Source organism: Fundulus heteroclitus, chromosome 3 (assembly GCF_011125445.2).
Source record: "Fundulus heteroclitus isolate FHET01 chromosome 3, MU-UCD_Fhet_4.1, whole genome shotgun sequence".
Taxonomy (NCBI): Eukaryota; Metazoa; Chordata; class Actinopteri; order Cyprinodontiformes; family Fundulidae; genus Fundulus; species Fundulus heteroclitus.
Genome location: NC_046363.1, coordinates 44,044,458 through 44,065,800, shown reverse-complemented (window position 1 = coordinate 44,065,800; position 21,343 = coordinate 44,044,458). Strand labels below are relative to the sequence as shown.

General features: G+C 43.3%; 1 protein-coding gene across 1 annotated transcript; it reads right to left on the bottom strand.

Annotated features, from left to right (window-relative positions):
• Positions 1-723: 723 nt before the first annotated feature.
• On the bottom strand, positions 724-14,704 carry rab11al (RAB11a, member RAS oncogene family, like). The gene is made up of 5 exons (XM_012882088.3): positions 14,407-14,704; positions 9,453-9,648; positions 6,630-6,823; positions 2,449-2,529; positions 724-936 (listed from the first exon to the last, which is right to left on the bottom strand). Exons 1-5 carry the CDS (start codon positions 14,444-14,446, stop codon positions 797-799), a joined length of 651 nt encoding a protein of 216 aa, XP_012737542.1. The 5' UTR covers positions 14,447-14,704; the 3' UTR covers positions 724-796.
• Between the last annotated feature and the right edge of the window lie 6,639 nt (positions 14,705-21,343).

The following is a 21,343-nucleotide window of genomic DNA, read 5'->3' as shown; positions in this document are numbered from 1 at the left end:
CGCCCTCCCTGCTAACTGCAGCTAACCCGCCCGTCCAGCGGCGTCCCGCTCAGAGCCGACGGCGAGCAAAAAGCCTGCGGGAGCGTGACTCATCTGTGGAGAGACGACGCGTGGAAAAGGAGGAGGAGAGGCGTCCAGACAGCCATCAGCAGCACTCAGAGAGACGCCGCTGTTAGGGAGGCCTGATGGAGCACAGCCGCCCTGATTCCATTATGTTCGTTTAGAAAAGATTCGTTTTAGACGAGGAAAACAATCAAAGAAGAAGAAGAAAAAAAAACCCAGTTTCTCCCGAGCGATTAGTGCGGGGAAACCCTTTGGCCGAACAAAGTGGTAATAAATACAGAGAAAGTCATGATGGTCCTGACTGGTCCAGGTGAAGCGGAAGGTTGTGATTCAGTGATTCAGTCTTCTAGAAGTGGATCTTTAGCGCCCGACATCCCAGCAGGGAGGAGAAACGGAGAGGAAGCGTTTATAGAGTCGGCCTCGTGTCAAGAGAGACGCAGCAGGAGGAAAGAGAAGGTCCAGCTTTATAGGATGACCTGAACCCACCGTGATGATGTAGCTTCTTAATGACCTGTTAGATAATCCCCCCCCCCCCCCACCCCCCTCCGCTGTCTTCTACTGATCCCAGTCCTCTCTGGTCACACATCCTGTCCCCCCCACCCCACCCTCCCCTCCCCATATCTTACCCAGACAAACCCAGTGCAAGTGTCCCGCTACCCGTCCACCCCCCCCCCCCACGTCTCTGTCTGGCCGTTTGTCCCCGGAGACGAAGGCGGGCGGCAGCGGCGGCCTCTCAGTTGTTCTGGCAGCAGGCGCCCTTACTGGACGAGCTCTGGGTGGGCTCCACTGTGATGGGAACCACGTTGGAGGCCGGCGAGAAGTCCGAGCTGCCCTGTCCCGACATCTGCCTCTGGGACACGATGTTGTAGATGGCTGTGGTGGAGAGAGCGGAGAGAGAGCGGTGAGAGGACGCCGGTTAAATCTGACACGTGAGGACCAACGGGACTCCTGGCAGCAGCAGCGACAGATTAACGTTTGGTCGTTGCAAAGCAAAAGCACCGTTGCCAGAAAACACATCGACCACTTGAACTTTTTCCCCTTAAAATTACAAACTTTCAGGTTTTTGCTGCATTCTTAGGACACAAAGAGGCTCATAATCTCAAGGCTGCAGAATAATGACTCCACTTCCCTCCAGAAACACCCCATTAAAATCCCCCGCTGGGTAATTTAACCTCAGCGGTTCTGAAGATCGGTTCTTCAGAGAACATCCAGCATCATGGAGACCAAGGAACCCAGCAGACGGGTCAGGGAGGAGGTTCTGGTCCAGTTTACAGCAGGATCAGGTTCTACAGCAACCTCCCAGAGCTCTAATCATCATCTGGACCTGGAGAGAGGATGGACCTCCTGCAGACCTACCAGGACATGGACGTCCACCTGGACCGACAGGCTGGACCAGGAGAGCATTGATCAGAGAAGCAGGAGGACCATGGTGGCTCTGGAGGAGCTGCAGAGATGCACAGCTGAGTCAACAGGACAGCAATTCCTTGTGGTCTCCACTAATGGCGCCTTAGAAAGAAATAAAGTCCCTGAAGGCCTTAAGGAGGTCCGGTTTAAAAATGGTCAGAAGCTGATGCTGAGCAAAGCTGCTCGACCTTCTGCTCCAAAGCTCTGCAGCGAAATGTAAAAGCTCGCTCATCGCTACTCGGCAGCGTGGCCAGCAGGAGGACGACCCTCCATGCATTACCACACGAGCCGCGCTTCCTCTGCTCCTTGGGGTCTAGAGTTCAGCTCTCACTGGCTTGCTGCTAATGCACTGCTTTTCCTGCCTTAATGAGCTAATTAGCGGCGTTAACTCAATGGGCCTCGCTGGTCTGAAGGTTTTTATAAATTAGAAATGGCCGACGAGTCTGTGGCGTGGCTCCAGCGCCTCCAGCAGTCATCGCTGGATCCGACCTGGAGCAGGAGCAGCGTACAAACAGCGTGCTTCTGCTGGATTTCCCCTTCAGGCACTTCAGAGGACGCCCGAGTCGTTAGGGTTTCTTATTCTCACCATGTTAGCAAATGTCAAACAAAGTAAAGTCGCCATGTGGCCTGGGACGCCCTGAGGAGCCCGCTCAGAGGCGAGCATGCGGGAAAACGGGGCTAGATGGGGTCGAACGTAGCAAGGTGCTTCTGGGAACGGCCGTCTTTGTTTAGGCTCTGATTGGACACAATATAAACACATTTTTTACCATTAAAGGAAGATTTAGGAGCCGGTTTAGCAACAGGATGCACATGAGGAATGTCTGCCAGGACCTGATTAGGTGGAATGTGCTGCCCTCTAGTGGCCAAATAAAACTAATACCAACATGATTTCAGAGGATTTGAACTTGTGGAAAAGTTCAACAGATTCCTTTAAGTTTGGACGTGTGTTGTCAGAGTTTAGGTTGAAATGCAGAAACTCACCTGTGAGGATGGTCTGAAACGCCAGTTCAACGTTAGAAGAGTCTAACGCAGACGTCTCCAGGAAAGACAAGCCGTTCTTCTCTGGAAGACACAAACACAGCATTCATATTCCCTCTGCTGTGAAATCAGGCTTCACCTAAAAATACCTCACAGCTAATGACAGATTAACTGGTCCGTCTGAGACACAAACACCACGACTCGCAAACATGTCCGATAAAGGTTATTATGTTTAATAATAATAATAAAGTATGGCACAGTTTATTAAATGATTTATAACCTGTAAAAAGACCATTTAGCACAACGAGCGATCTCCAAAAGTATTTTTATTATCAGTTTTATCGTATTACCAACCGTTAGATGGCCTCTGCATGGCAGGAAAAGCCTGTTTCTGTCCTACCGTCACATTTTGTACACTACTAGAACTAACCGGAACTGTGTGATCGGGTCAGACCAGACTAAGATCACTGTTCATAAATAAACTGACCATAAATCATCAATCATCATCAGCAGGAACAAGATCTGAACCACATCTAACCACCAACTGGGACTCAAACGCAGACTTTGATGCACCAGAATCGTCATTTAATTCATTTCAGAAAATTGGCCAAATGTCCGGATCTTATTGCTGAAAACAGAGACGGTCTTTTTCTATTTTTTCCCCTCAAATCGAGCCTAAAACTGCCAACTGGACTTCTGTGTTTATAATACAGCAAACATGTTTAAGATCTACAGGGGTCTACGCGTCCCTTTCCTTCAGGAAGTTTGAATTATTTAATTCAAATATTTCACTTGTGAGGCAGGAAAACAAATTCCCCAATATCATGTTTTAACTTGTTTCTTTTTAAAACTCATTTTGAATGGAAAATGTGGCTAATGTGAGAAAAAGTTTGCTTAAAAGTGTACTTGATTTCCATTAAATTATATATATTTGTAACAGTCTAGTTTTAGGTTATTTTTCTTTAAAGTCAAAGAATAAATGTCAATGATGAGGAAAAAGTGTCAATAAAAAGTTCAATAGAATAAAAGTTTTCTTTCCTTTTGCATTTTATCATGTAGGTTAATATTACAGTCATTTAAATCCTCCCAACCAATCACAACGCAGACCCATGAACACTCAGTCACCAAGCTCCGCCCCCTTCAAAGAGTTATTTTTTCTTTTTTTTAAAAACTTACAGTTTTAGTAAGAAGTTAGTTGAATAAAGGGTTGAGTTTGAATTTAGCGTTTGTGTCTGTACCTAAAAATAAGTCACTAAGCAACAGCATAAATAGTCCAGGGCTACACTTAAAATATGTTTGAATTTGTTGATGATTATCGATCAAGATGATTTCTATTTTATCCATATGTCTGTTTCTCTACATCGCCCAGCCCTACTCTCTGCATTTATGAACAGATTTTATTAAAGTTAGAATTAAAATAAACTAATCATAATGTTTTTTTAATCTTCTTTAAATTTCATGACCCTGTCAATCAGTCCCGGAGGCTCGTTACCGACTGACCAATCAACGATCGCAGTCTTTCCCCAAAGTGAAACGCCTCTGACCTGCAGGAGCTTCAGGCCTTTCACCTCCGACAGCGTCGTCGGGATTTTGCATTACGAACGCGTTGCAGTCAGAAGCATTTCATTAAAAAAAAAAAAAACAGGTTTGGAAATCAGAATTCAGCCCCGTGTTATCCTGAACGTTTTTCCCAAAACCCAAAAGGAGTTTAGAAAAATGTAAAAGATGGATTTGTGGCCGACCTGAGCAGCTGAACACAACAGGGATCGACGGGGAACTGCGGCAGGTTCGTCTGAATGGAGGTAACCATAAATGTTTAGTCTTTGTTCATAATTACATTACATGTGTTTAAATTAAAGGGTGATGCTAGTTCTGCTGTTTTATCCGTTATGGAGATAGATTTAAACTCCTAATGTAGAATTTCTCTAATTTACTGCCATGGATAGCTGGAACAGTAACTGTTTTAAGTTGCTAATATATATTAAAACTTGGGCTTTAACGTTGTTTTGTCCCTGGCTACCTTGACATAACTGCGCTGACGTGATTTACGGCTCGTTTGAAAATTTTTCACGGTCCTCTGTGCCTTAAAGCTGGCAGAAATGCCTCTGGTGACGCTGTCAGCTTCACCATTATAGAGAGGTGGAGCCATCTCACAGATGGCGTCACGTCTATTGGTGCATAAAGACTCTTTTCCCCCCAAATGTGTTGTTTTTAACAAATAATACCACACAGAACAATAAGATTTGACCAGATGAAAGCTGAATTTAACTAGTTATAGGCGTCAAAGTACTGCGACTTCCCTCTTTCTTGTTTGTCTGAGGTCATAGTAAAATGTGGGGAAGCGCCGACCGAGGAGGAAGCTACAACAAAGGATGTTTCACCTGCTCCAGTGAGAACAAAACACCAGTTTAAAATAGAGAACCACGAGAAACATTATAGCCTGAAACCTGCAGATAGTTTGGAGCAGAAAAACAAGAAATCCTGTCAACCAACGACGTCGTTCTCCGCTGCTCTCTGGTTGCAGCGTTAGCGTAGCCGACGATCGGAGGCTAAAACGTCGTCAGCGTTAATGTAGACAAGCAGCCTGGTTTGATCTTTTTAAACCAAATCCATGAAACACGACAAACTGAACCAGCACAGGCGAAAGCTTCACTGGCAGCGCCGCTTTGCATAGACGCTGCCACTCCAGCGTCATTATGGAAACAAGACATGAATCCGACCCACTAAACTCAGGACGGCTCCTTCATCCTCAGCGGCTCCCAATCAGCAGGGTTTGTGTCCTGGAAGGCTGGACCTGCTGACGTTCAGCCATGTTGAGCCTTTATCAGCCGACAGAACCCTGCAGAACCCGATCCAGTTCAGAGAGACGGAAACCCGGAGCAGGTTCACCGCTTAACGCCTGAATTTATGTCCAGTTGCAGCAAAAACAATCTGAGTTAAAGTTAGTGAAGCCCAGCTTTTAGCATCAGGGTAATGATGATATGAATGATTTATTTATCATTAACCGGTAAATGCACATTCAATGGTTTGTATACTGTGACTTTCTCCTGCATCGTTTACATTTCAATTGTTTTTTTTATAGTGTATTTTAAATCTATTGTTTACTTTTAAATCTCTGCTGCACCTGAAACTGTAATCTAACTTTTACTGCAATTTACAACGAAATTTCGTTCTGTACGCACTCTGTGCACACAAAATGACAAATAAAGTTGTTTAAGTCTAAATGTTGCCTACTTGTACGCCGTCTTATCAAGCCCACGGGTTACAGGGTGAACTGCCTTCTCATTATTTACTCAGAATTTCCTCACAACCCGCAGCAATCATCTGATTCAACGCTGCAGAGTGAGAATAAATACAACTAGAAAAAGCTGTTCCTGCGTAACAGCGAGTGAGAATGCTAATCTGCAGAATGATTGAGCAGAAGATGCAGAAAACATTTAAATCAGATTTAAAGAATTTGAAAGAAAGTTTAAGGATTTTGGAAAATTTGAAAGAATTTGAAGAATTTTAAGAAATTTGAAAAATTTGAAAATTTTCAAAAAATTTGAAGGAATTTGAAAATTTTAAAAAAATTGAAGAATTTGATAAAAATTGAAGGAATTTGAAAAATTTGAAAATTTTCGAAAAATATGACGGAATTTGAAAAAATGTGCAAAATGTGAAAAATTAGAAGAATTGGAAGTATGGGAAAACCAAAAAATTGCACAAAAAGTTAAATATTTTAAAAAGTGTAAAAGTTAGCAAAACCATGAGTCATAGCAGGCATGCCGGGAACGAGACGAACGTTTTGACACCAAAATTGTTGAAATTGGTTGAAGTATGCGGGAGTAGTTAGACGCCGACGGAATAATAATAATAAAGAAAAACAGGAAAACAATAAGTGAGAATGCTGTATAGCATTCTCACTGATAAAGCTGTTTTACTTTAAAGCTTTTAACCTGAGAACAGGTTGGTTACAATAAGCCGTGTAGATACGACCCTCACCTACAGCCGCTCTCAGGGAAAAACAAGAAGAACTAAGAGAGGCAGGACGAGTGTTGAACATGGATTATCTGTCAGAACCTAAAGAGCTGACGGAACAAACGGACCCTTAACAGCTTTAATCGGCTCTTTAGCTCGGTTCTCCTCAGCCTGACCTAATGAGAACAAGCCGACAGAGGCTGGATGACGAGCTGCCCCCCCACCTGCAAAGCCCTTGGCCTCCTCGGTGGGCACGGCCCTCAGGTGGCGCAGGTCGCTCTTGTTGCCCACCAACATGATGACGATGTTGCTGTCTGCGTGGTCCTGCAGCTCCTTCAGCCAGCGCTCGGCGTTTTCGTACGTCAGGTGTTTGGCGATGTCGTAGACCAGGAGCGCGCCGACGGCCCCGCGGTAGTACCTGCAGCAGGAGGAGCAGAAGGAGCGTTTACACGTCTCTCTGAGAGGCAGAGGCAGAAAAACCGGCTGCTGGTGGCGCACCGCAAAAACAGAACAAAAAAATACGTAAAATCTTCTTAAAATGAGCATTTGTCATCGATTTTGAGCAGGATCTGCCTGTTGAATTGCTATTTTTACCCCTAAAATAAGATAATTAGATAAACTGCACCTGAAATAAGGTGATGGAGATGAGCTGTTCCCACTTTAAGAGCAAAAATCTCATTCCATTAGCAGATCATCTTATTTAGCTGCTGAAATCACGGACAAATAAACTCATTTCAAGAATATTTTTACTTTTAGTTCCCTTTACCAGCGGCGCTACACAGAGCCGTGCGTCCAGGAGGCCCAGAACAGCAGAGACATCTGTGGAAAACGGCTCCAAACATGAACTATATCATCATTTCTAGTCAGTGATGAATTTAATCGAGTCTCTGAACGGGACTGGACTGAAAAGCTGCCAGATGAACAGATATTAAAGCGTGGCGTTGTCGTCTCTCGGAGCAAAGCGACAGAATCAGAGCTGCAGCGTCTCTGAAAGCCATGAAACGACGTCGCTTCATCCGTTCATTACCTGCAGGGTCGGCTCAGATTTCCCAACCTGTTCATTTCCCTAAAGGAGGTTCTTTAAGGAAGGTTTCAGAGAATAATGGTGAATCCTTCCCAGCTTCTGAATTTACTCTAATAAACTTTTATCTGTTTAAAACTTGGTTGAGATAATCGCTCCTAAACAGGCAGGTCTGCTGGAGACTAATTAAACATGAAACTGTACTTAAGGACTAAAGGTTAGATTTTCATGAAGTATTCCTGACATGCAGCTACCGGCACAGAGCGTACAGACACTAAGAATTAAAAACTCATCTTTGACTCAGCAGCTACGATTACATGGACAAAGGAAATCAGAATAAACAGCCTTTGGGAATATAATGATCAGATTAAGCTCTATAGGAAGGAAATTGTAATCTGGATGAGAGGGGGGGTTTCTGAATGATCGATAATCTGATCAACATGCATATAAACGTTTGTCAGGATCAACTTATTCTGAATGTAGCAAACTGACCTAAATGTGTGTCAGTCTGACGTAAATGTGACGCATTTCCTGGTTGTTAAATACCAGAAATATGTCAGGAAGCAAAACTGTTGCGGCTCCTGATAAACTTTCTGTTCGAAACATTAAAAGAGCTCAAAATTATTTATTTAGTAACATTCAAACCGTAATTAGAATCTGGTTCAGTCCATGCTGGGCGCTCATTAGACGAAAACTCATAAAACTGCTTTGTTTGTCATTTTTTGTTGTTCAGCAAAGACAGAAGTTCTTCTTCTGAGTTTTTTTTTGTGTAATCTGATAACTGCACATGTCAGAGTGATTCTATTCTGAATAAAGCCTGGTGCATAAAAACACACGTTATGATCAGATTAATTGATTGTGTGTCCATATAAACGATACAATCCGATTATTATTTGGTTTTCAATCTGATCGTCAAATTTTGTGCATGTAAACAAGAGTCTGAGATGCTGACTAGTTTTCAGGAATCTGAATTCTTCTGCGTTTTATTCAACCTTATTACCTTTTTACAACTTTAACTGAAGCATTTGGTCGATTTTTGGTGTCTTAAATAAAATAATTTGACATTAATATCTTATTTTTACAAGCAACGATGTCCTCTAATTCCTAAATTCTGTGTTTTCTTCCTCTAACTGAGGCTTTTATTTATCCGGTTCATCTTATTGCTCCTTAAGCTTATTAGTCGCGTTTCCATCAACGGTTTTAATGCACATTTTCAAGCATCGCATCAGAAAAGGTTGCTGGAAACAGCAAAATTCAAATTAACTTACAAAAAAAATTTTCTACCCTCGCTATGACTGGTTTTTGATTTTAATCGAAAAACCGTAAACGCGCAGAAGAGGAGCTGGCGACACGTTTGGCGCGATCAGTTGTGAAGTAGCAAACGTTTGATCAGCTGTTTCTGGATGTTCCCACAACGTTCAAACACAGCAACAGGTACAAAGAGACGGCAGCATTTCTTGGTGTCATCGGTGAAAAAAATGTAATAAAATCGGCACATTCGTCAAAGCCTCGCTCAGTCACTGATTTTTATTACAGCCAGCGGATGAGGATCTCTTGCTGTGCGTCGCCAGGGGCCGGACGACAATTCAATAACAATATATATCGATCGATAGACGTGTGCTGCATTAGGAAAAACAACGGTCAATATAAAGTTTTCCTTATTAAAACAGTTTTCCTTCCTTTTGCATTCTAGCCTATAATGTAGGTTAATATTACAGTCACTACATCCTCTCAGCCAATCACAACGCAGACCCAGGAACGCTCTGTCGCCAAGCTCCGCCCCCAAGCTCCGCCCCATTCAGAGTTCTTTTTTGTCTTTTTTTAAAAACGTGCAAAAACTTGCAGTTTTGGTAAAAGTTGGTTGAATGCAGGGCTGCTTTTGAATTTAGCTTTTGAGTTTTCTTTATCTGAAAATAGGTCATAAAGCAACAGGATAAAAAAATCCAGGGCTGCGCCTAATATATGTTTTGAATTTTTTCATAATCATTGATATCGATCAATGTGATTTCTGTTATAATCGACTCACGCGGAGGTGATGGCTCGGTACCGCTCCTGTCCAGCCGTGTCCCAGATCTGAGCCTTGATGGTCTTCCCCTCCACCTGGATGCTGCGCGTGGCGAACTCCACCCCGATGGTGCTCTTGCTCTCCAGGTTGAACTCGTTGCGGGTGAAGCGGGACAGCAGGTTACTCTTCCCTACACCCGAATCTCCGATCAACACCACTGCAGAAAGAGAAGCACAGAGCAAAAATAAATAAAATAAAAATCGCTGAGATAACAGAACTTCAGCAGCTGGGAACATTTTAGTTCTCCTTTTAGAAAGTTTAATGTGAAACGGATCGCCTCAGAGCGGCTCGGACGGTAAACTCTCCTAACGACCGTCACAGCAGCAGCTTATTGTGCTAAAGGTGGAATAGAAACTCAATCCCAGCTGCTCACATCAACGCAGAGCAGAAACGATGGACTTTGTCGGGCAGACGCCTGTTAATATGGTGTGACTTTATGAAGGACATCAGAAAGCTGCTCCTCGAGTGAATAAAGGAGTCCTGAGTCCGGTTCCCTCCTGACGACACTCAGCAGCAGACTTTAATTTCAACCTGCTTCATACGGCAGCAGCTATATGGTAAAAAAATAAACTGTTATAGCTTCTCTCAGTATGACGAAAAACCACAATTTATCTTCCAGAAGCAAAAACCCTTAAAGGGAACCGTAACAGAACACCCTGGGTCTCTCGGGCTCACACAGACGTGTTTAAATTAAATTAAAGGCAACTTGGTGCGTCGCCACAGGAGCAGAAAACAGGAAGAATTGAAGCGGCTGGTCCGACGTCGTCACGTTCCAATTTTTTCTACTGGACTCACATCCTCCTGATCTCAGCTACTTTTAAATCATCACCGGCCTGCGTTGGTCCAAACTGCAACCGTCGGGTCTGCAGGGAGGATCATCAGGGCTGACCTGTTCAGACCTCCACCTGCAGGAGGCGCTGCAGAGCACCGTTGGCCACAGATCACTGGCTGCAATGGGAGGAAAGTGGAACCAAAATTCCTGGTAGTGTGAAGCAACGCGGCGATTAAAGCCGATTTACTGGGTTAAACGGTTTAAGCCTCAGGTTTGTCTCCAGGTGTTGGTCTAACGCAGAAAAAAAAAAAAAAAGGTTTCATACCATTTTAAACAATCCGTAAAGTTATCTTCCAGCAGTCAAACGCCTGGACACACCTTCTCGTTCTGTGGTTTCTTTTCTTTTTACCTCTGAACTCCTGCAGAGAGAACCCTTCAGGCGACCCGAGGCTCACCGAGACAAAACCCAGAGCGTCTAAAGCAGGAATCAAAGCGAATAACACGCAACATAAAAGATGCTCCACAGTTAGTTATGCTGTCGCTTCATAGTTTTTCATAGTTCTGATGCCTTCGCCTGCATCTACAGCGTAGAAAGGAGCCAAAATGAGGAAAAGCTGTTGTGTCCGGACTTCTGACCAGTTCTGTACCGTACCGACTTACAGAGACTAAGAATGTAAGAATTCATAGAACCATAAATCACAATAACAGACAAACTAAAAATATATCAATAATCAAGTTGAGAGTCAGAAAATGTTAAAGTTAGGCTTGAAGGTCCAGTAGGAGGAAATCCATGTGGTCGCCATTACTGACGGACGTTTAGCAGCTGAGGGAGAGACTGCTTGATTTGGGTTAATTTCTGGTTATTAAAGCTTTACGATCTATTGTAATTTGTTCTTTAGAAATGAAACACACACCACCAGTGTTGTGATAATTACCAACATTGTGTAACGAGGAAAAAAAGGGTGAGAGTAAATAAAATATGGTGGTAATTGTTTGTTGCTCAGCTCTATTCCTGCGGCCCAAATGGACGCTTGACGATGAAGGAAACCAGGAGATTTACTAACGTCTACCTTAAAATGGGTACGGAGAATAAGGCGATGAATTACCAGAGGTTTAATTAAATAATGCATCAAATCCAGTTCTCTGTTCTCCATCTGGGTGGCTGAGGGTCAGAAGGCCACAAAGATGGAGCCATTAAAACTCATCAGTTCAGTCAACTGGAGGAAACATGTTAGCTTCTCCCACTCGTTTTATTAGGGACGCACCGCCTGCAATATTTCAGCTGATCGCCAAGATTAATGTTGCTGTTATGGCCCATAACCCATATTATTAATATTACTGGGTTTACCCCCCAGAAAAGGAGGGGCGCCGCCGGGTAACGTAGCGCGTGAAGCTAATAACAGCTAGCACGTTAGCTAATGGAGGTTTTATCCCAGACAGGAACTTTACTGAACGTTTTATGTTTCTCTCAAACATGGAGAACATCGAGTTTTTCAAGTAAACAAACGGCGCTTAGCCTGGTGGCGTGGGGCGGGGGGAGAGGGGGGTGGGGGGGGTGGGGGTGGGGGGGTGGGGGGGAATAAACATGGCGGCCCCCCAGCCTTATAATACGCTGGGGTTAACTCTGTATTATATATAAAGTTTTCAACTAGGGCTGGGCAATATATCGAGACTTAAAAAATATCCAGATTATTAAAAAGAGATACGAGATGAGACTATTTTGTTTAAATCCAAATGTACTAAGTTACGTTAGAATTATATTATGATCAATGTATTCCGGTACGTTATTTTTCAGCTGCTTCTCATATTTATCTACTGTTCGTTAAGAAATGACATTTAGGATGAAGCTTTCATTCAGAGGCGCCTTCTTGTAATTACCTTATAAAAAGGGAAAACATATCGCGATAAATATCGTATATCGGCATTCAGCCTAAAAATATCGCAATATTATATTTAGTCAATGCGGCACAGCGCTACTCCAGACCCTTTTAACACTGTGTGAAAACAACAACCGACCACCATTACCGTCACATGACCAAACCCCAAACACAGACGTCAGCCATAAGGACACAAGCGCCACTTATTAACACACACACAGATCAGAACAATACCGACATGTTGAAAAACGACTTGTGTCGGCCTAGTTTTCATGCCTGTGAATGGAGGAGATAATGGGAGCCAACCTGCGGAGGTCAGACCGCCTCGCCCTGAGGCTCCTGCAGCAGCGCCTCCTCTCCTTTAAGGCCCACGCCGGACATTTTACCGTAGTAAACTAAAACCAGGCAACATTGCACACAAGTATTGCCACAACACAAAAGGTGAGTCAGTCTGTGGAAGGGCTCGCCGCCCTGCTGTTGGGAAACAGGAACTCGGTTCAGGAATGTTGAAACCAACCGTTCCACCGTTTCTGTTTCCGTCCGAGGAGCTGAGCCGCCCTGCAGAAAAAAACGCGCCGACTTCGGTTTAATCTAGAGAGGAGAGGCGAGCGACGGCGGCGCCGGAGGTAACGCCGTCGTCCTCACGTCCTCTTCCATCTCAGCCGACACACAAAAGACCGCGGGTGGAAGAGAAAAACCATTACACAACTCCTCCCAGGGTCCAATGCCACCAGACTGGAAGAGTCATAGCTGCATCACACACACCCATCCACACGCCTGTTATTCAGTTATTGTCTTCTTTTTTTTTTTAGCTCAAAGACACGACAGGTCTTTGTCAGTTGATGCATTTCTGCACAGCCCAGAGAGGACAGACTGGATGGAAACGGGTCTGTCCACTGAGCTTAACGGAGCGCCTCACATCCCCTGATAGGTACAGACAATGACAGCCATTACGCGTTTGGGTCTAAGCGTTTACGGGTTTAAGCTGCCGGGTTGACCCGAAACGTGTGAGCCGAGCGGCCAGAAGAGGCTCAGCAGGACGGCCGGGATCGACGGCGCCTCCTGTGACTCCTGCGACAGAGCAGCGAGCTGCAGGAGGAGAGCAAAGGGCAAAAATGTGTGAACAAACAAAAAAAAAAAAAAAAAAAAAACCCTGAGCTGTGTCCGTTTCCTTATCAGGGTCGCCGCAGAGCTGCGAAGATTCAGATTAGTTTCAGAAACCACGCCGCCGAGTCTGACGCCGGCTGATTGGATCTGCTGGGGCCTCCGGGTACCGGGCCGCTCTCACCTGCCGGCAGGTATTTCCAGTTTGGCGACACGGGCCTGTGTGGCGCTGCAGGTGTGACGACGGCTGCGAGCGAATGGCCTCCCGACGCGCAGCAGCAGCAGCAGCAGAGGCCGCGGCCGCTCAGGGAGGGATCACACCCGGGTCCTGCAGCCGGTCAGCTCAATTACCTGAGAGGTTGTTAATTACCTGGCAGGTTGTTGTGCACGGAAACGTAGAACCACTGAACACAAACCGTGATGTTTCAGCCGTCGTCATGACAGGTGATATCTGGGAGAGCAAAAGGGAGACTCCCCCAACACTTGATTCATTATAAAAAAAACTACCTTTTAACATGTTTAAACGTCAATAAATGCTAAAATAATAAATAAAAATCCTTCCTTCTCGTCTTCTTTTAAGCAGAAACAGATGATGAGCTTCATCTGGAATCCGAAACATTCCCATTTTGAATGTTATGAAGCTGTGAGAATCACAGAGCTGCACGGTAACCACGGCTAAGGAGTAAAAAACCCACAAAATACATAGAAACTAAAGAAATAAACTACATTTCTGTTTTAACTTTGAATTATTCAGCTAGAAATGAGCGTTTCTACGCAGGGCTGAAGGTTCCCATCCAGAACCTGACCGGGTCAGGCCTTCATAAACTCATGACTCTGAAGCCCTCCTACCAGAACCAACTGGACCTGGTCTCTCAGGAGGCCCCCCCTTCATCCCCAGGTGATTGCGTCATCGTCCTGGAAGATGGTGAACTCTGAACCGGAGGATGCCGGAGGTATAACCTGCCTTAACGGGGCCATTTTATCACGCAAACGGAACAGGTGTCCCCCGTCCCCGAGGCTCGCCGTTGGGTTTGCGACACCGACCGCCCCGCGGTGGCATCAAGTGACGCCGCCGCGTTCACAGGTGAAGCGAACATTTAGCCCCCGAGCTAAAGACACCGGGGAGGTAATAAAATAATTAAAAACAAAAACAGCCGCTCACCTTTAAACAGGTAATCATATTCGTCCTCTTTGTGCGTCATAGTTTCTCCGCTTGAAGTCGCCCAAACTTCTGGCGTATTTCAGTTACTTCGAAACCGACCGACAACCGTGCGGGACTTTTAGCCCCGGGTCCGTTCTCGCTCAGGCGGAGACAGGAGCAGCTGTACGGGGACAGAAGACGGAGCGGGCGGCTTGAAATGTAATAAACAACAATAACAACTGGAAGGCGAGAAACTTCAGAGCCGTCTTCTTCCCCTTCCACCACTTGCCATTACCAAGCCTGCGACGTAACGACGTAGCGTCATCGTTAAGCCCCGCCTCTTCCTCGCTCTTATTGGCCGATGGTTGTTTGACTGGTGTTACTTGCCTTCCCGTGATTGGTCCGCTAGGCTGTCGGTCGGGAGTCAGCTGCCGGGTGTTAAGTTGTATGACGCCGGGCAGCAACAGGTAAAGTATGGCAAGTAGTTTTATCATAGAATTATCAGAGCTGAATGAGGCAAGATGACGCTGAAATAATTGTCCATCTAACCAAGTCTTGCCAAAAAGTCTTCTTGATCTTGTTGTTTTGAGATTGATTTACTAACCAAGAACAGATTATGTTAGATATTTTTGTTGTTGTTGAGAAAATCCTACTTAAAATAAATGCAATAATCTGCCAGTGCAGAAAGACAATTGCACTTGATGAGACTTCCTGTTCTGAGAATATGCATCACAATTTCAAGAATTCTTACTGCATTTACAGCAGATTATTGCGTTTATTTTGAGTAGAATTTTCTCAAAAGAAGATTAATGATCTAATAGAATCTGCTCTTGCTTAGTACACCAATCTCAAAACTCTTTGGATAGGTATACGATTTGGTTAGATGGAACGTTTTTGCAGTGTAGAGTATGACTCCTGTCAAAACTAATTAAATTTAATTACATTAAAACCTTATTTGTACCGGCGGGACAATTTAAATGCACAGTGAAGCATTTACAGCTAAATTAATGTTTTAGCTCCTTTGCTCCCACCGGAAGTTAACGTTATATTTCACATGCCATTCTTACTGGGAGGAGTGGTATGACTACTTTACTGTTCATTTAAATTAGGCTCTCAGCTCCAGAGATTTACAAATACAGTCTTCTACCAATCAGAGGTGGGGAGAGCAGCCAAAATCTGTGCTCAAGTAAGATTACATCAACATATTTTTACTCAAGTAAAAACTAGTCTTTCAAAAAAAAAATTACTCAAGTAAGTGTAAAAAAGTGTTTGGTGAAAAGATCATTAGGCCTACTGAGTCATTTTAACATCTGATTTATTTGGACAAAATGAGACAGATTAAAACTATAAATTATGTGCAAATGCTGATATTTTTAAGAATGTAATAAAAAAAATGAGAGCAATTAAATTACATCATTACAAAAAAATTACATTCTGACAGAAGAATGGAATTCCCCATTTCCCTATTGTAGGACGTTAAAGGAATTCTTATTCTTAAATTTATATTTTCATGTCTACCTTTCTTTTTCACAACATGATAATTTATTTAGGGTGATGTTAGAACAGTGCAAAGTACTTCAGGTGACAATATATACTGTTTACTTTGACCTTTAAATGGCACAGCAGGTTAGCAGGTAGAAAACAAAATGAAAAGAATTAGGCTCATGCACAAACAAGAAGTCTCACTGTTAGTGTCCTTCTCTGGTGCACCTTTGGTTAAAAATGCATGTTCCTCATTTGTTGAAGTAACTTCTTTTGTGGCACTGGTGGTCTTTATTTGACAGGTAACTGACATTCGGTAAAAGGTCCAAAAGCCGGGACTCAAACCCAGGATGGCCATCTTGGGGCCTCTGTACATGGGTCGGCTGCTCCACCCCTGCTGCACCATTGTCTCTAAGGCAGCAAGCCTTATGCAAAGTGCTTCACACAAGTTGAATAAATAAATTACTTAATAAAACAGTATAGAATAGGAAGGGAACAAAAAAAACTATGAGAAAATTAAACTGAATCATGTAAACTGGTGTAATCTGGTCATTGAAGGCCAAATCAGAGACTTTATTTATTTTATTTTTTTTTTTTACAATTTTTCTTAACAAAGTGTCATCTAAGGGAACCTTGTTTTTATCGAAAGGAATGCAATTTAAGATATCTTTAATTATCAGATTGGTAAGTACAGAGCTCCTTTATATGAGAAAGATGCGGTTTTTGACAGGGGTGAAATAAGAGTTTTAATTATATACTACAATAGCCTGCCATATAGGAACAAGCCTCAGGTGAGTTTGCAGACTGTAATACGTGTCACTGCTGCTCATTGGACCGTAGAGTGCGTGGTGTAACTGCGTATATGGCTCTGCAGGAAGTTAAAAAGCTCATCCTTAGAGTTATAAGGCTCATGCTGGCTAGGAGGGTCAGGGCAGCCCATAAATTAAATCTAAACAGCTCAGACCTAACCCTCAGCCATTCCAATCTATTATTTTCTATATTGTGCAAAAGGCAGTGCCTTGAAAAGGCCTCAGTGACCTGTCTACCCATGTTTGTCTTTCTGTTGACAGGTTGTACTGAAACGTAATTTCCCCCAGGGGTGAACAATAAAAGCAATTAAATTCTGTTGTAAAAGCAACAGACTCTGCAAAGGTGGAAAAACTATTTAAAATACTCAACTCAACCATTATGAAATTTCACCTCTGGTCAAGTAAAAGGTCTTGCATCAAGTGTACCTAAAACAAATAACTACATTAAGTTGGTGTAAAGTTCACTTTTATCTTTCATAGGTAGTGGCAAATATGCCAAAAAGAAATAAAAAAAAGTTCTACTTATAGACTCAAAGTGCAATTACAACAGAAAATATTTGAGCAAACTAAAATATTTTGATGGACATGCTGATCACACACTTCTCTAAGTTTATCAACTTGGATTTATTGCTGTCACATGTTTGTGCTCCAATCTTCCAGGATTACAAGCAAAGACTTCAGATTCTGCTGCTGCCTGGAAACAGAGACACCAGATATTTATTTCTTCCTGTTTATTAGTTGCTTTGTCTTCGATAATTCGCTCCCCTCGCCATACAGGGGGAGGTGGTGGAGCGTGTGGGCATCCTCCACATCTCCTCTGATCTCTCCTGGACTGTCACCACCTCCTACCTGCAACGGCTCTTCGTCCTCCGCAAACTGAAACGGACCGGACTTTCCACTCAGCTGCTCATAAACTTCTTATAGAGCTACAATAAAAAGCATTTTTTACCTCAGCGTGACAGTGTGGTGTGGGATTTAGCACGGCGGCGATGAGGTCAGCACAGGGGATTGTGGGATGCCGTCTACAAGATCGAGACACGAGTCCAGAAAAGGGCCGGCCGTACTCCCACCCACCCAAGACTTTTTGTCCCACTTCCATTACGTAGTTGGTTCAGAAACATTCAATCAAAAACTAATAAACGTAAAAACAGCTTCTCTCCTAAAGCTGTGAGGGCTATCGCCCCCTGCTGAGACTCTAATGAACCACCAGCCAAGTTCATGGTTGGATGTTTCAAACACACTACTGGTTCCACAGGTTCTCGACCCGATGATAATCATTAACACTTCACTTTCACATGCAAATGTGTATTCGCATACTTTTCTCAGGGAGTGTCTGTTTGGACATCCATGCAAAACGCGCAGCTCTGTAACCTGCAGATTTAAATTTATTGCACAGTATTTCTCTGTGTGCATGAGTGTATAAAACGACGGAGCATTCGTGTGATACACTCATGCGACTACGTAGTAATCTACACCGTCTGTAAAGGGACTGCAATCTGACTTTTTGACTCTGAAATGAGTCTATCAGCTGCTAAGGACGCTTTCAGGGAGTGTTGTTAAAGTCTGCAGCACCAGAATCCGACCTGGGCACTTCCATATTTCTTATAGGATTGTCATCAGAGAAAAAGGAAACGAGCCTTGCTGAAGGCACTGGGTGCTGATGCTCCTTTTCCTCTTTGGTCCATTACTTCTAGCAAAGGTCTGGAATATCGATGCGGTAAAGCTTGAAGCGGTATCTGGGAATGCAGCTGCAGACAGTTCCCTGCAGTAATCCAACACTCATGTGACTCTACCAGCTGTTCAGGGATGAGGCTTCTTGATGCAGGGCCATCTGAAGGTTCATTGCTGTCCAATGTTCTGCACATCATTATCTTTAATACCCCACCATTAGTTCTGTGTTCCCTTGTCACACCTTAGCGGGTGTGACGGCCAACACACGACTGATTTAAACACAAATAAAAACAATTGAAGACTAAAGAACACAATGTTAGAAAGGAAAACTTTAAACGACTCTGGCTTGGTATTTGAGCACATCTGTTATGTATTAATCTCAGATTTCACTGCAGTCATCACCTTCAGCTTTGCTACGTTTTTTGGTTTTAGAAGAAAACCTCATGAAATCAGACCTGAAATGCGCTGGCCAGCTGGGACAGATGTGTATTTTGCACATTTCCGTTTCTCAGGGGGTGTCTGGTTGGACATCCATGTAAAACGCACAGCTATGTAAGCTGCAGATTTAAATTTATTGCACAGTATTTTGCTGTGTGCACAAGTGTATCAAACGTTGCATTCATGTCAGACAGTCATGCAACAGCACAGCGATCTACATCGTCTGTAAAGGGACTACAATCAGATTTTCTGACTCAGAAATGAGTCTGTTAGCTACTAAGGACGCTTTAAGCTTCTCTGGGAGTGTTGTTGGTCAGAGCAAGCGACTGATTTCTAAAAGAAAAAACAAAGTTTGCAGAGATTATGTCTTGTGTCTGCGTGTTGTGTGTTATCCGTGTGCATTCTGAGCCGGTGTCTGTCTCATCATTATGGTGACACATGATGACAATAAAAATTATTCATAACTCTTGTACGTCATGGCCTTTGCTTGTTTTACAAAGATTACTACTAACCTTTTTTCACTTTTCTGATTAATGTGTTTCAGAAAATAGTCATTATGTTAATTTATTACAATGATATTCAACCCTTTTGACCTTTAAATATTGCAGCTTACTTGGTGGCCCATATACTTTTTTTTTTAGTAAAACAGTGATTCCAGGAAGTGGCCTGCCGCCCTTTTAGGAAGATGCACCGTCATTCTGACATGTTTAGTCAACATTAAATGAGTTAACTTCTTTTTTCTCTCCAATAAGAAGAGGAAAGGGGAATTAGACTTTAAAGGTTGACCCACGGCTCACATCTTCCAACAGCAGGATGCGAGGAGTCACCCTTAAAGACATCCGCTTTCAGTTTCAAGGATTTATGCCATAGGCCTAAATCCAGCTGGATCACTTCCTTTGACTGTTCTTCTTTGGCCCCACGTAAAAAACCCAGCATCACTAATTTGTAATAATGGCCCCCAGCCTAAAACATGCATGTCCATGCTGTGATTATGCCATATAAAGACAGTTGCCCATGATTCACCACGTCACGCCTGGATTATTAGAACTCTCTTCTGACTGGAGCCTCCCTCTCCTGGTCCAGAATGCAGCGGCGTGACTCTTACCTGCAACGGCAGCACAGGACTCCGGTTTTACCATCCCTTCACTGGCTTCCCGTCAAGTTTTGAATCCATTTTGAAGTTATTTTATCTTCAACTCTGGTGGCTTCTTACTTGTCTGAGCTGCTTCACTCATACATGCCATAGTGTGCTCTTAGATTGAAGACTCTTTATAAATCAGGAGGAAGAGCCTTTGCAGTTTCTGCTCCTGAAACATGGAATGAGCTGCAGCTGGACGTCCAGCAGGCTCCATCTCTTTAGTTTTTCAAAACCTATTTAAATGCTCTATAGCTCCCATATATTAATTTATAGTTATTTTATTGCTTTATTCCTGACATCACTGGTCAGCTGTCATTTTGTTTTTTAACTGCTTTAGAAATAAAGGCGCATGATACGATATAGCAGGACATAATAGAAATGATCTAACCTTAAATGTACAAAACACACAAAAGATTCCAGACTGTTATCATTTATTAAACAAAGACAACATTAAAAAGGAAAAACCAAGTACACCCCTGCTGCCTCTTTATGATTTAGGAGGAAAAGAAGATCAACCAGCTAGTAATCAAATGCGTAGCTTAATTGATCGGCATCAGTGCGAACACCTCTAAAAAAGCACAAATTTAGGCAGTTTGTGGCCGTGGAGCGAATAGATGTACGTCAACGTGATGCCAAGACGGGAAGACAACAGCAATGACCTCTGAGAAGCAACTGTTGCCTCCCATCAACAAAGGAATTGTTATGAGCTCGTTTTACAATATTTTAATTTCATCTTTCTACAGATTAGAGCCATGAATGTTAAAAATGTAATAACAGGAATATTTAATGGGATGTCTTAATTTAATCCCAGGAATGTAACAGCAAAATCTTCTTCAAAGGTCCAGGCGTTTTTGGTACTATGTGATTTTTGTCAGAACTGAGGGAAATATGCTCCTTTGAAAGAGTCTTTATTTTTAATCTTTCATGCAAATTAACCCGACTAGTATTTCAGAATACATGTGATTATTACAATATTCTGCAACAACACCAAACGGTCCCCTTTTCCTACAGTCAATCAGCACAACAGTGGCGACTAAAATTCACATCTGCACCTGCTTTGTTCTTCAGATCGGAAATCTTCGAATCCCATCTGGGAAAGAGACACGCTTTGGGTTGGAAGACACCAATAATGAGTCTACATAAATATTTATTTCTCACAAAAAAAAAAAGCGATCAGTGTAATCCTGGACCATCAGCTGCAGCACCTCCGCCTCGCTGAGGTCAGGTCGTCAAGCAGCTGGTTTTCAGACGCAACATTTCATCAGTCAAACATCTTCTCTCGTTTAAACTACACATTTGCAAATTCCCACCACAAATAATCTGACAGGTTCCAGTCCAGTGTTTCCGTGATGACCTTTGTCCCACAAAGAACAGCTCTTCTTTGAAAGCTGGTTGTTGGTTTCCAGCTACATGCACTTGT

What these genes read in the sequence shown, in the direction of transcription:
- rab11al (XM_012882088.3), bottom strand. Translation starts at nt 14,446, where the DNA reads ATGACGCACAAAGAGGACGAATATGATTACCTGTTTAAAG. An exon ending in ATATGATTACCTGTTTAAAG is followed by an intron (nt 9,649 to 14,406) that starts GTGAGCGGCTGT and finishes CTCTTTCTGCAG; the next exon opens with TGGTGTTGATCGGAGATTCG. An exon ending in GTTTCAGACCATCCTCACAG is followed by an intron (nt 937 to 2,448) that starts GTGAGTTTCTGC and finishes TCTCCACCACAG; the next exon opens with CCATCTACAACATCGTGTCC.